Here is a 16003-nt window from a genome sequence, read left to right on the forward strand (position 1 = left end):
TCGCCCTCTTTTCTTCCTGCCTTCAATCTTTCCCAGCATCAGAGTCTTTTCCAGTGAGTCAGCTAATTCCATCAGGTAGCCAAAGTATTAGAACTTCAGCTTCAGCATCAGTTCTTCCAATGACTCACCATAGAACTGAAAGAAGTTCACTATGTGCTAGGGATGTCTGGGATGGTTGACTTGACTCATGATATAATTATTTTTCATAAAACTAATTCATTTTATGTTAACACTGTTAATTTCACTGGCATCTAATTTCCCACCTGTTTGTCAACTCTCTTCAAAGATAGAGACAGAAATTTTTTCTAAAGACTGTGAGCTCTTCTTGCTACCGTATTTATTTATGACATTAACTATATAAACTAAAGTGAAATAAAATAAATTCATTTTAGGCCAACATATTGACTTTTGACCTATATTCTCCAAACCTGTTGATAACTTGCTTTGTTTTGTGCCCCACTATTTGATAACTGCATTCCCAGGTTTTATCTAAGCACTGAGGGACTCTTCTTTGTTAACTTCTTTGTTAACTCTTCTTTGATAAGATATGAACTGCAGAGTCTCAGTGAAGAACTGTGTTCAACTTTTTTTGAAGGTAATGATGTTTGGGAAAGGCTGGAAAGTCATGGGAATTGCTGCTCTCAGACTGCTTTCTGGGTCAGCCTTGATGCCCAGCATGGTCATACTGGATTTAAGGAAAAACAGGATTCACTTCAAAAATCATACTGCAATGACTGGAGAAAGAAGAAACAAAGAAACTGCATAGAAACTGTTTAACAGAAAAAGGAAAACAACAAGATTGAGATTCATGTAAATAAGTGAGGGAAAAAAATAATCTCCTTCCATGAAATGCATTAGTGAGGAGCCCATGTCAGGATGAGGATGAATGAATGACAAAACCAGGATTACAACTTCCAAAAACTATTGTCAACATCACTTCAATAGAGTCATAAGATATAGCTGTTATTTCGACAAAGGTCTTAATAATGATATCAAAAAGTTTAAAATATCAAGGTCACCATCTAAAATTATATATAAATATGAACTCATATTTTTGATAAATTTAAAGCAAAGAGGAAAAGGATGGTGAAATTCTCTATATCTATGTCCCTTGAGAAACTAAAACATACATTTTACGTTTTACAAATCTTAGAACTGTGAATTTTGGTTATGGAACCTCAAGATTCAACTTTTTGTAGTAATTCATCCTCTTCATAAGGACTAGTTTGTTCCCAGAAACTGGTTATTGTTCCAATTTTTTTTTCTATTTAAAAAAAATGATGTTCGATTTATAATCCAAGATAGACTGACCTTATGTATGTATCTCTGTTCTTTCTAAAGACATCATTAAGATTATAAAACAGGTAAATTTATAAACTTACATCACATAAGGTAATTAATACAAGGCAAACACATGTAGGAAATATCACCAAAGTTTTGGAAGATGAAAAGCAACTGTAGAGCATTAATTAAGAAAAATGGATGAGACATAATAGAGTATATACTTGGAGGAGGTTAAATAAAAATGGGGCTTACTTTTACTTAGAATTACCAAAATGTCTTAGGACTTGAAACACAGGGTATGAGAGAGAACAGGATTTTAAGGCCTGGGTTGAAAACAATAATATCACAGTAAATTCCCTGCGTACAAACCCTCAGTACGCAAATTTTCAAAGATGAGAATGTGCATTTGCATGTTCCAATCAAGTAAGTTGTTTCAGGGGTCTGGCGTGCACTCTCACGTGGCTGTGCTTTTGTGTACTTTATGGTACTGTAGAGAGTACACTAGTACAGCATCTTTATGTCAAGCCCCGGATGTCCTAAAGCACGTGTTAAAGCATCAATGATGTAGCTGGTACTGCTAAGTAGCACCCAAGCACAAAAGTGAGAGAGTGGAGAGACGAGAGGAAGAAGAAGTAACTGAAGAGTCGAAGAGATTATGACATAGGAAGCGGCAAGGGGATTTTCTTTGATGAGGCACTGTTAGATTTTGAAGCACAGGATGTGAACGTAGAATGGTACACAAGGGTTGTAGCTGTCACTCAGAATATGATTCAGTGCTACCATGTCATCTATGATGAGAAAAAAAGAGCTACTACCCAAACATCACTGCATTGTCTTTTCAAGTGAGTACACAGACTTGAATCCAGCAAAGAACCAGAACCGGTGCCATCAACATTAGGCTTGAGTGGAATTACAGCTTCCCTCCATCTCTTATTGCTGATGATCCTTCAGCTCTACCATCTCTCACCTCCCTTCCCTCCTCCAGTCAGTAACTCTTCTCATCTGTTCACTTGATGCCAGCCCCTGTATGCCAGCTGTTGTACTGTACTATCAGATTTTAAATGTTTTATTTTTTATGTTTGCTTTTTATATATGATTTGTGTGCAAAGTACTATAACCTATTACAGTAAAGTATTACATAGCTGATTGTGTAAGTTGGGTACCTGGACTAAACTTTGTTGGACTTACAAACAAATTGGACTTACAAACATGCTCTTGGAACAGAACTCATTCGTATATAGAGAACTTGCTGTATTTGAAAGTAACTTTCACCCTCCCCATCTACACCACAGTGCCCCCCGCCCCAACAGAAATTGAATAGTCCAAGGAAACATAAGATAGTCCACATGATCACTGGAATCCCAGAAAAAAGACCTTTGTGTACCCACATACAGGATTTATGTTATGTGTGGTTAGCTTTCTGTTCTCTCTAAACCAGTGCCCGCCTCTTGATATAACCTCATTAAAGTCAGTGTTCGCAGTCCATTAAAGTCAGTGTTCCCAGTCTACTTTTTCTTGTCTCATCCTTGAATCTGGATGGATAACAATCATTTTCTAATTCAAGCAGAACTTCAAGCTGAAAGAGTAACATCAAGATAAGCAACTTGGTGAAAATGAGATAAAAGATAAATTAAGGAAATGAGAACTTAATTTTTTGGTTAAACCCTCTAATTTACATACCCTGAGATATTCAAGGAGAAATAATCCATTAAACAAGAGGATAACCTGAAGAAGGAATTATCAGAAAATAAGAAGTTTCTCATTGAAATTAAAAAGGCAATTTCTCAAAGATCCAATTAAAAATTTTAGGAGATAAAGTGTAGGTATCACCTAAAATGAAAAACAAATAACAGAGAACAAAATATGAACAATAAGAAACCTAGTTACTAACACAGAAAATACAATGTCTGCCTAATAGGAGATTCAGGAAAAAAATGAAAAATAAAGGGGATAAAATAAGACCAAAAGAATAACTTTAGAATAAAGATTCATAGTTTTTACAAAATAAATAAGAAAAATATCAATATATATCTGATTTTTTCATTTATAATGAAATGTCACAGTAAATAGAAGATACTAAAAGTTTTCAGAAAGGGAAAATATTGGTCTTCACCAACAGAAACATCAGATCAACACTGTATTTCTCATAGATGCTAGCAGATGATGAATCAATGAATTTAAAATATAAGAAAAATTACTTTCAATTACAATTTTACTTGCACCAAACTACCAATCAAGAAGGGGGGTAAAATGGAGCATTATTACATATGTGTACATTTAGAACTTTTTATGCCAAAAACTTTATATCTGGATGTGATTCTGATCTGTGATTTATATCTGATGTGATTCTGGACCAAGAGAAGGAGATAAACCAAGGAGGACAATATAGGAAAGAGTGATTTATCCCCCTCGGAGAACCATAAAGGGACATCCTAGAATGTCAGCAGGACTGACTAGTTTAAATGAAAGCAAAAGAACCTGCCTTGAAACAGGTATCAAGGAAAATTGGATTGTGGAGGCCTTGTTTATTCTTGAGAAATTATGGAGATGATAAGGCAAATAACATGAGGAAGAAAGGCTAACGAAAAGGCAATTGGAAAGTTGGAAGCTACACAGAAATGAAATGAGGAGCATCCTATTAGACTATGAAGAAAAACAGGTAGTCTCATACTTTAACATAAAAATCATGCATTGATTTCAGTCTTTAGGATTAACAACACATAAAGCACAATAGGTGTGTGTGTGTGTGTGTGTGTGTGTGTGCGTGCGTGCGTGCGTGCGCGTATTGTTGTTTAGTCACTAAATCATGTCAGACTCTTTTGCAACCCCATGAACTGTAGCCCACCAGGCTCCTCTGTCCATGGGATTTCCCAGAAAGAGTACTGGAGTGGGTTGACAATCCCTTCTCCAGGGGATCTTCCTGACCTAGGGATTTAACTGCATCTCTTGTGTCTCCTGCATTGGCAGGCAAATTCATTACCACTGAGCTACCTGGGAAGCCCAGCTGTATATACATATATACACATATGTATTATATATATATATTTAGAGTAAACATTCAAATAACAGAAATCAGCACTTTTAGGTGTGAGAGAAGAGAGATGTCATCTTCATCCAACAAGGCAAATGCTGAGACATTATTTATAGCTGACTGAATGAGAAAAGAGGTGTAAGTTAACTAAAGTTTAAAAATATCTATTAGAAGAACTTCAATGACATGTGTAACTATATTATGGGGTGAGGGAAGGGATCAGGAAAGGCTGCTGGTTTTTCAGCCTTTGCAGCCTCTGGTACTGCATAGTTCTTGCAATACCAGAACTATGCCTTCCAGTTCTAAGTTAATGATATGTAAAGTTGATAAGTCAGAAACAGCATTGTAATATCCAGGCAAGAATATTGGAGTAGGCAGCCATTCCTTTCTCCAGGGTATCTTCCCGACCCAGGGATCGAACCCTGGTCTCCTGCATTGCAGGCAGATTCTTTACTCTCTGAGCCACTAGGGAAAGTTCATTTGATATACAGAAGTAAATAATAGGAAGTTATTAAAAATAAAAGCAGATTGTAAGGAGGTGCCTTCTGAGTAAAAATGTGGGCACAGTACAGAGGCCTGGGCTCTGGAGGGCTGTCATTATTCTCCGGTACTCTTTTAGCCATGAGGCACATGTAACATTAATAAAAAGTAAAATACATACGGGCTTCCCTGATAGATCAGTTGGTAAAGAATCTGCCTGCAATGCAGGAGACCCCAGTTTGATTTCTGGGTTGGGATATATGCATATCAATCTATCTGTATCTCTATGAACAAAGGCAGCTTTGTCCAGATCAAGAAATAGTATCAATTATAGAAATTCTATCATTAGGCAATGGCCATGAGATGCATTAAAAAAAAAAAAAAGAATGCTGAAAGGGCCTTCCCAGGTGGCACTAGTGGTAAAGACCTCACCTGTCGATGGAGGAGTTGTAAAGATTCAGGTTCAACCCCTGGGCCAGGACGATCCTCTGGAGAAGGAAATGGCAACCCACTGCAGTATTCTGGCCTGGAGAATCCCATGGGCAGAGGAGCCTGGCAGGCTACAGTCCATGGGGTCACACAGAGCCAGACACGACTGAAGCGACTAAGCACACATGCACGTGCTATAATGATTCTAAAGTGGCTCCCTCTGAGTAAAGGGCAGACCTTCAGTTATCATCACTGCTCTCTCAGGACACTCATCTTCTCAATAGGAAGTTCTCCTTCAGTACAAGGAAGAGAGGAAAATCATTCTTAAAGCTCCTACTTTGTATTCTCAGGTTCTCTCCTCTAAAAAATCTATCTGAATGCCAAGAACTATACCCTTCCAGGTGCGGTACATTTTATTTCATAGAGTAAAACATTACTCAGAGCTCAAGGAGTTAACATATTTCCTTCTCTGGTTGAAATGCTACCTTAATTATACAGCGTTTATTCTTGGCATTTCCAGTTTCCTAAAGAGACAAGGTTACTTTGCAATCTCTTTGTGCTCATGCATGTGTGTGGGGTATTGTTGAGGGGGGGTAAAATGCTTCCAGCTTACCACACTCAGAGAAAGAAATCATAAATCAGCAGGTCAGGCAGGTACTATTATTTCACCTTTAACATTATTATGTTTTCAATACAATATTTGAATGGATTTCCTTCTGCATAATAATTTATCGAGAATTACCAAAACTCTTAATGAGCTCAGAGAACTCTGGCTCCAATAAAATGAAACCTTTATCACAAATTGGTTGAGCCTATGACTGCAACTTCATCATTCAATTGTATATAAGTCAAGATGTATTTTTACTTTGTAGGAATAAGTTCCCAGGGAAAGAAAACTCATTTAAAAACTTTGGGCCATTAAACCTTACATGGTAGAATATCAGTAAAATAAAAATGAACTGGACCAAGACTCGAGAAACTTGGAATCCAGCCATCATTCCACAAGTAACAACTTATGTGACATTGGGAAAGTCTTCTAACCTTACTTGGTTTCAGTTTACAAGTGTCAAAATGAGAGATGTGTCTAAATAAAGGCTTTCTAAAAATCTGTTGTAGTTCAAAAAATCATATAAATTTGGAACAGAGAACTTACAGTTTTCAGTGGCTGCTGCCATGTAGGTTATACTGTTTTTTCTAGAAATTATGCTCTTGCTAGAAATATTCATTAAATTGTCCATCATGAGAAAAACAGAAAGAAGCTTTTCTCTCTAAAAACTTAGGCAAAAAACCTTTAGCACTGTGTGCTCACTGCATGCAAGGATAATGCCATTTAATCCTTACACTAACTAGGTGTGACTTAGGTACTATAATCCCCATTTAATAGACCAGAATAATGAAACTCAGAAGGATTGAGCAGTTTTCCCAAGATCACCCAGCAGACGAGGTATAAAGATGGAGAATCTGAATCTGAGTATGTCAAAATCCAAAGAACTTCCTCTTTATCTTTTTGTTTAACCATTTAATACACTTAAATTTCATACAGTTATATAATCTTATAACCCCCAAAGAATCAAGCTCTTTCATACATAGAATGGAATATACACATTGAACAGCTAATAACAGAAATTTGCTTAGTCCTAAACAGAATAAGTCTCCCAAAGCTACTATTAGTCTTGTACGTGCTTACTTTATGAATCAAAAATAATGACACAGGTTATTAAATACCAATTCTTTGCTCCCAAGAGAATACAATGAACAATAGTTGGAGAAGTTTATCAGAAGAGAGAATGCAACAAATATAAGTTTAAACACTGAGCTTCCATTTGGTAATCATGAAATTATGCATTTGAAAGGAAGTAACAATATCTTTAAATTCACCTTTAAAAATATTTAAGTCAGTTTCATACTAGAGCATGTAGTTGAACCTACCCCTAAGATGCTAATAAGAATCTTAAATTCCTTTAAGTATTACTGGAAAAGGGTAAGAAATTTAAAGCTAGGACCTGTTTCCCATCCCCACACCCATAGCTGTAGAAACCATGTCCTACACAAAGCTTCAAGACAAAAAGAAAACAAGTCTCTAGGAACATTCAGTTTATTGCCATAATGGATACTGACTAGAGCTCACTCATTCATTTACTTTAAAAGGTTTTGGTAACAGTGAATCAGGTCAAGACGAACCACTGGTCTAGGACCATAATTAGAAACATAAACCACCTACAAGTATTAGAAACAAGCTGATTTATTATAAAAAGAGAGATGAGTCAAAAAATAAAATTGCTGAAGCTGGGCATTATAGTACAACCAATACAGCAAAAGAAAAAGAAATTACCCTCAAAAAACCTATAAGAATATTTTTCTCTGAAATATTTATAAAGTTCATCTTATATAATAATATGCATTAAAAGTTAGCTAGACATAGTAAATAAAAGTACAAAATACTCCTTTTTAAGGACAATAAACAAAAATATTAAAGAAGAGCACTGTTAAACAGTAGAAAAACAAGATTAAACTTTCTTAGTGCTCCTAAAATTAAGGATCTCATAAAGAGACAAGTTCTTAAAGGAAGATAGGATGTTTTTGATATTATGCATGATTTTATTGGTAGAATGAATTGATTTATGATCCTCCAAAGAATGACAGAAAGCTTTCTTAATTCTTCCTTTAATCCTCATGAGTCAGTTATGTGAATAAATTTTGAAGACTATGACTCTATAAAGTCTTTATAAAGAAGTAATGTTGATTGAGTTTTCAACCCAATTAAGATCATGCAATTTTAGAGCTGAGGTTGTTTTTTAAAGAGATAAAAACAGTTCATAAAGAATTGCTCCTAAGTAATGAAATAAACTAATTTGCCAATCCTTATGGTATTCTCTTCAATAAATAACTAAGGAGTAAAACTTACCACTGTTCTTGTACATCTTGAGTTGAAAAAATATATAATTAAAAGGTCAAGAGAAATATTTTAAATAATCTGGGTCATTAGCATATGTGAATGTTCATACACACACATACAGACTTACTCTATGTTTAAGTTGAGTGAAATATACTTCAAATGGAATAAAGATGACTAAGTTAACCTCTACTTTAAAGAGATATTATAAAAGAATGAGGAGAATTTTAGGAAACATCACCCTCCTGTTACTGTAGCTATCAAGTATGAAAATTCATTCTGCTCTCTTACCTATCAATCTAATCTATCTCACAGATCTGGTTAACCCATCTAATGTATTTACTGCATGTCTTTCCTAATATGTGCAGCAAGTTAATGTCTTATATATTTAGAGTTAAAACAAAAATTGTAAAACCTGTCCTACTTTTGGACTAATTACATTGTAGTCCACTATTATATCAATAAAGGAACTAAAAGGTATTTTTTTTCTAAGGTTGAAAGGAACAACTGCATAAAATATCTAAAAAATTCAAGCAGGATGAATAATGTAAGTGGTATGTTTATTTCTACAAGGTCTTAAAGCTTCATGCTTAAGAAAAAAGTTGATGAAATTCAAAATATATTACATACGTATTTTCAGATATCAAATAAAATTTAATCTACGGCAAATTCTTACATGAGCATTGACTATGTATTCATCGACAAAAATTCACTTAATAATAACACTTGTTATAAATTTCATTTGCCTTCTATCATAACAGGTTTGATTTTTAATCTTCTACCTCCCTCTCCTATACTGCCAAAAAAAGGAGGAATTAGAGAAAAGGGAGAGAAAAACTTCTTAAAAGGAAATATGGTTAAGGATTTATGTGGGGAACAAAAAGGATGTCTTCTATATTTTTAATCTTCTATTTCTACACATGCCACTACATCAGCGCTTCCCATAACTGTTTGAACAATTTCTCAATAGACTAATTTACATATATTGTGATTTTCATAACTATTGAGTGTTTGTAAGACAGCTCCAAATTAACAATTTATAAAATATACTTTAGAACTATTCTTTTAGTTAATGAGTATACTAGAAGCTGTGAAAATTGATTCCTTTCAGACTGTCACTCTTGCTCAGTACTTATTTCTTGCCTGAAACATTCCCAGACTTAAAAAAAAAAAATAGCTTGATGCGTTTTGACTCTGTCAGTATCATTTATCTGTACTAACACTGGAAAGAGAACACACAGATATAATACCCTACATCTCTTAATGTTTCCCCCAAATTGCCAGCAGTGTGACATTATTTCCTTTAGGGACTACCAGTTTTTTTTTGTTTTTTTTCCCCTATCCTGTTAACTAGTGGAGGACAGAAGGGTAATATTTCGATCAAATAGAGATTCTAAGCTTCTAAAATCCTCATACTCAGCAAAATTTCTACCAACAGTCAGAAAACTTTGCTTTGCTAACCCTAGTTCTATCTCTAAGTCACGTGATCTTGAGCAAGCCATTACAGCTGGCTCCCGCTCACTAGAAGACAGTCATGTGATATCATAATGAAGTCATATCATTTCTAGAACAGTATAAGGCACTTCATTTAAAAAAATGCTCTGACTTACAAATTAAAATGCTCCAAGCTCTGGAGCAAGAAATCTACCAATTTCCACATGTTGACATTATGACAATGTTTTAAATCCACACTATTAACACAGCGGTCATAATTATGGAATAATTCCAAAAAAGTACTAAGGTATCGAACAATTTAAATGGTCAGAAAATACAGCTGACTGACCCTTCCACACATTTATAATATGGGTTTTGCGATTCCATTTAACAGAAGACAATCTCAATCTCATAAAAATTATAAAAACAAAACTATTGGTATCCTCATCAAATTACAGTGAAACCAAGTGACTTGTAAAGGCCCACATCGCTCACTATGGAATTTTATCTTATTTATAATGAGAAATTGCCATAATAATTTTATTATCTTCAGTTTTCAATAACCAAATCATTTCAAGTGTGGCTAACTTGGTACCATCAACTAAAGTTATATCCCAAGTCAGCAAGCTTAAACATGAAACCCAATAAATAGTTTTAAAGCACTGAATGAATAACCATACTCCAGATATGGATAGATAGACAATATCACATTAGAAATCTGTTGTTCATGCTTAAGGAAGGCAAAGAGTCTTGGCTGCGATATTTCACTGATGCTGTTTCTCTGTCTCACTAAAAGCTGTAACTAGCTTATTAAAATCTCAGGTGAACACAAATGATTGGCTATATAATCCACAGTGTAGAAACTAAGGCTAGCTGACCCAGTTAGAAAAAAATGGGATAAATTTTTTTGTCAAAGAAACCTAAATATGAGAAGCATGCAAATGAAATCATTTTGACATGTTTGCTTCTGTCATCTATGATATTTACACTTAAATCTATTAGATTCTCAAGATACAGCTTCAAGAGAATGATGGAATTCTAACTGCAAATCTAACAGCTGCTTTAAGATGGATATTGTCAAGTAAGATATATCTTCTTCTTCCTAGTCACAGCAAACATATACTGACTACTTACTATATGCCTTGAAACTACACTGAAGTTCTCTATCCACAATTTTACTAAATCCTCATAAATACTCTATGAAATAAGTGCTTTCAGAAAAGGAGTATTCAGAAAGGCAAACAGATTGTGTCAAAGTGTGTGTCATAAGCAAGTGGTGGCACGAGGCTACCCCAAGCAGCTTTGCTTCTCGTCAATGCAAATTTTCATAGAAGAAAAATACGGAAGTTACAGAGCCCTCAGTCAGTCCTGGTTTCTCCAGGCAGTATAAGGGTGAAATTTGAGTTGAACACAAATCATTACCTTCACTGATTTTCACCTGAAATTCGTGTGGCTCTTCAGCCTAATGGAAAAAGTTCTCTCTGCCACGGCTAACAGAAAACCTGCGATGCCTCTCTGCTTTGGTTCCTGGGAGCCTCCCTCATTAACAACATTTACATGCCTGTTTTCAACATTAAAGAATAAAGAAAAGGAAACATTTCTCCACAAAAGTTTCCTTTCAGTGTAAGATAAAAATTGCCACCAGCTTGCTATCCCTGACACTCCTCAACACAAGCAAGATTCTGCCACTCCCGTGACAGTAAGATTCTCCCGACACAGGGGGGCCACATGTCATGACTGGGCTGAAAGCAGATTTAATTCTGCAGCTCACTTCAATGAGGTCATCTGAGAAACAAAATCTACTTCCTAATTGGAAGTCCGTATGAAATTATGATTTCTGACCTGGATCTGCTGCTGAAGCAAATTGATTTTGTGTTGTTGCTGCAGAAGCTGCTGCTGTTGTCTTGCGATCTGTGGAGAAATGGCACACAGAAAATTTAAGAGTGTATTGCAGTTCCAGGGGGAAATTCCCAGTGTTCTGTGTCACAAAGTTTGATAGGACATCAATTAAGCTCATGAAAATAGACGTGTTCACGCCCCTACAGGACCAGCAATTCATCCTTAAGTAGGATCAAACAAGATATTTCGACTTTGGGAACAGTTACATTTCTTTAGGCCTAAAACAAATGAAGTCTAAGACAACAGTGGTCCAATCCAATTTGAAATGCTAGAGTTTCCAAAATCCCTCTTTCTGGCAATCTAGTAAGGAGGTACAGTCTCTGACATCTTCAGCCCTTAGAAAATGAAAATAATGTCACACATCCTCCTGTTTATGAAACAGAGTCCAGAGTGGCACCAAGTATTAAAAGATGCTGTATTCTTTAGTGAGGTGTTGGTACATTTCTGTGTCTTGGTGAATATCGTCATTTTTGCCTCCCACAAACCCCTAACTCCCGAGTCTTCAGTACATTCAATTCTGGTCTCTGGCCCCACTTTCTACTAAATGGATTCTTAATAAAGTCACCAGTCACTTCCAATTTGTTAAATTCTGAAGTGTTTCCTAGTCCCCACGACTTGACTTTTCATCAGAATTCAATACTCAAGTGCTTTCCCTTGCCTGAACTTTCTCCCTTGGCTTCTCTGTCATCACATTTTCCTGGTTTTGCTCCTACCTCTGAGTCTGATCCTTCTCAGAGACCATCAGTGGCTCTCTTCAGTCATTCAATGTTGTAGGCTCAATTTTAGACTCTATTCCTTTCCTTCTATATGTCCACACATATGTCAAGTGATTACAAATTTGTTTCTCTAGCCTGATCTTTGCTGTAAGTGTTAGACCCATTTATCTAACAAACATTCTCAAAAGCACTCCAAATTCAACAGATTCAAAACTAAACTCTAGAACTGGCCCTCAATGTGGTCATCTTAAGTGTTTTCTAAGCCATATTACCACAATCCCCCCACCCTCTCCCTATTATTCCTTCTTATAACATCCTCTACCTACTTAATACATTCTATGATGTTATATTTCATGTTTGTTTTAATCAACAGATTTCTGTCTCCTCAGAAGGAATTCATAAATACAGTGATGTTAGGGACCCTGCTGATTTTCCTTTCACCATTTACACAAAGTCTGATGCAAAGGAATACAGAAGGAACATTTGATGCAGCATATATGAGTGAAGAGATGAGAAGAAAACTTTAAACACTTCATTATATGATATAGGGCAGGAAACCTGCTCACAAAAATCTAACTTCTGACCTCATAAAACTTATAGCTTTCTTACAAATGAGCTCTAATTCTTATTCCTAATGCTATGAACACTATCATTTTCATTATGAAGGTATATTCTTTAACCTCTGTTTCAGAAAGCTAAAAATTCAGGAAAAAATAGATACAGGGTCCATTACTATGAATGAAAGTACAGAACTTATATAATGAAGTTGGATCCTCATGGCTTCACAATGCATTTTTTATTTCCACTGTATACACTGGTGCAATTATAATTATTTTAGTACTTTCATTTTATCTTAAGAATACAGGTTAAAGAAATTCCTTTTTATTTTCTTGAAGAAAAGTTGGAAAGGAAAAGGTAGAAAATGATACATCACTCTCCTCTTTAAGTCTGGTTTTTTTCCTCCCATATATCAATATTTCAGCTGATATTTAAATCTTTTTATAAGTGTCTTAAACTTTTCTCAGGAAACTGACTACCTCATAGCCCTCCACATTCCCTCCTGTTCTAAGTCATTGCTGGCTTTGGCCTGTATTGGTGTGATAACCTCCTGTTTGTTCTCTCTGCTTCTGCCCTTGCTCCCTGCAGCCTATTATAACCTAGTAGAAAGACAGATCATTTTAAAACATACGTTGTGTTGTGTTAGTCATCATTTCAAAACCCTATGTCTCAGTTTCCACATAATGCCTGCAAGGCCCTGTATCTCTCCAATCTCATCTCTTCTCTGTCTCTTCACTATTACCATACTGCTCCACTGTCTGTTGAACATACCAAGGATACGCTTATTTTCCAAGAATACTTCTGCCTCTGGGCCATTGCATGTACTCTCCCTCCACATACAACAATCTTTCTGGATAACTACACTGCTCACTCTCTCACCACCTATGAGTCTCTGCTCAACTGTTATACTGTCAATGAGACCTCCCTGAGCACTCATTCTAAAAGAGCCTATCTCTCTGCTTGGCACCCTCATCCCTATGTCTCTGCTTCATTTTCAACATATGTTTAACTGATTTATTGTCTATCTTTTCCTAACTAGAATTTAATACATATGAGATTTTTGTCTATTTTATTCCTTCTGTATTCCATTAACTAGGACAGAATTTGGCATCAAATTGGGGCTCAACAGTGGTAGCTCAGGTGGTTAAGAATCCACCTGCAATGCAGGAGACCCTGGTTTGATTCCCTGAAGATCAGGAAGGTCCTCTGGAGAAAGGATAGGCCATCCATACCAGTATTTATGTGCTACCCTTGTGGTTCAGATGGTAAAGAATCCACCTGCAACGTGGGAGACCAGGGTTCGATCCCTGGGTTGGGAATATCCCTGGGAGGAGGGCATGGCAACCCACTCCAGGATTCTTTCCTGGAGAACTCTCATGGACAAAGGAATCCAGCAGGCTACAAGCCAGCGTGGTGTGCCAGAGGGGACCTGAGAGAACAGAAAGGGTTCCAGGAACCTGACCTGTAGCCTCCAGAAGGGATCTTCTCCCAGGCTGTGTAGGCATCATTACCTGGCACCTCTCCAATACAAGGGAGACATTTCTGGAAGTGCCTAATGATTTCTTAATTTCCCTGGTGGCTCAGAGGGTAAAGCGTCTGCCTGCAATGCAGGAGACCTGGGTTCGATCCCGGGGTCAGGAAGATCCCCTGGAGAAGGAAATGGCAACCCACTCCAGTACTCTTGCCTGGAAAATCCCATGGACAGAGAAGCCTGGTAAAGTCCATGGGATCGTAAAGAGTCGGACATGACTGAGCGACTTCACTTTCTAAGGAGAATGTCAGAGTAAGTAAAAAATTCTAGAATCTATGGAAGATGTCTGAGAATAGGCCAGGATGTGAAAAGAAAAAGTAAGGTACATTGCTCTTCATTAATAATTGCCCAGATTTTTGAGGACAAGCATGCTCCCAGACCCATCAAAATATGGAGTTTGTACAAAGAAATATTTTCATCTGAGCTCCAGTTTTAGAGGCTCCTAGGATTTTCTGAATTCAGATAGCTAAAAGTATTGATGGCTGTTGTTCAGTTGCCGAGTCATGTTTGACTCTTCATAACCCCATAGACTGCAGCATGCCAGGCTTCCCTGTCCTTTACCATCTCCCAGAGTTTGCCCAAATGCATGTCCATTGAGTCAATGATGCTTCTAACCATCTCATTCATCTGCTGACCCATTCTCCTCTTGTCTTCAATCTTTCCCAGCATCAGGGTCTTTTCCAATGAGTCGGCTCTTCTTATGAATAAGAAAACAATGGTGTTCTTCTAGACTGCTGTGGGCAATCACTATCTGAAGTTATTTTGTTAATTTTTCTGTTCCTCTTGATTGTCTCTCTTTCCACTAGAATTTAGGGGCTTTGTCTTTCTGTTTAATTGAAGTAACTTCAGTAGTTAGTACCTGGCCTACAAGAAGCACATGATTACTATTTTTTTTAATAAGTTAAACTTACCTTCTCCAGGGGTTTAAACTATTCTCCTTTATGTAGATAATCACAGAAACTAAGCTCAGCCCTCTCTTCCAAACTGTTTATTGATAAAGAAAGCTGAGCACCAAAGAACTGATGCTTTTGAATGGTGGTGTTGGGAGAAGACTCTTGAGAGTCCCTTGGACCACAAGGAGATCCAACCTGTCTATCCTAAAGGAGATTAGTCCTGAGTGTTCATTGGAAGGACTGACGTTGAAGCTGAAACTCCAATACTTTGGCCATCTGATGTGAAGAGGTGACTCATTTGAAAAGACCCCGATGCTGGGAAAGATTGAGGGCAGGTGGAGAAGGGGACGACAGAGGATGAGATGGTTGGATGGCATCACCGACTAAATGGACATGAGTTTGGGTAAATCTCAGGAGTTGGTGATGGACCGGGAGGCCTAGCACGCTGCGGTCCATGGGGCCACAAAGAGTCAGACACAACTGAGTGACTGAACTGAACTGAACTGAATATTCTCTCTCATAGTTTCAGATGGGCAACCTGAAGACAGTTCTAATTCAATATAAAAAAGCCATCTGCTTTTCCAAATCTACTTGCCTTTGGACTTTGCCTGTCACCTAGGTTCAACTCTTTTCCTCTCTCTTTAGCCCACTTAAAAAATTCAACTATACATGATTCTTCCACCTGTTCTTTTCCACCTGTTCTCCATGGTCATTACACTGTTTACAGTCTCATGTCTTATTTAGATTATTATAATAGGCTCCTAACCAACTTCCTGCCCCATAATTGAAATTTACTTCACTAGCTGAATCCTACACCTAGCCTTCAAAGCTCACACCAAACAGGTCAAATGAAAG

At 36.8% G+C, this 16003-nt stretch overlaps 1 protein-coding gene across 12 annotated transcripts in view; it reads right to left on the reverse strand.

The window, feature by feature from the left end:
• Positions 1 to 16003, reverse strand: part of SOX5 (SRY-box transcription factor 5) — a 1177820-nt gene that overhangs the window by 235953 nt on the left and 925864 nt on the right. For all 12 annotated transcript variants that reach the window (XM_070371195.1, XM_070371198.1, XM_070371200.1 and 9 more), the window contains one exon: positions 11394 to 11462. In XM_070371195.1, coding sequence (XP_070227296.1) covers positions 11394 to 11462 — 69 coding nt within the window. The remainder of the gene's footprint in view (positions 1 to 11393; positions 11463 to 16003) is intronic.

This window comes from Bos mutus, chromosome 5 (assembly GCF_027580195.1).
Source record: "Bos mutus isolate GX-2022 chromosome 5, NWIPB_WYAK_1.1, whole genome shotgun sequence".
Taxonomy (NCBI): Eukaryota; Metazoa; Chordata; class Mammalia; order Artiodactyla; family Bovidae; genus Bos; species Bos mutus.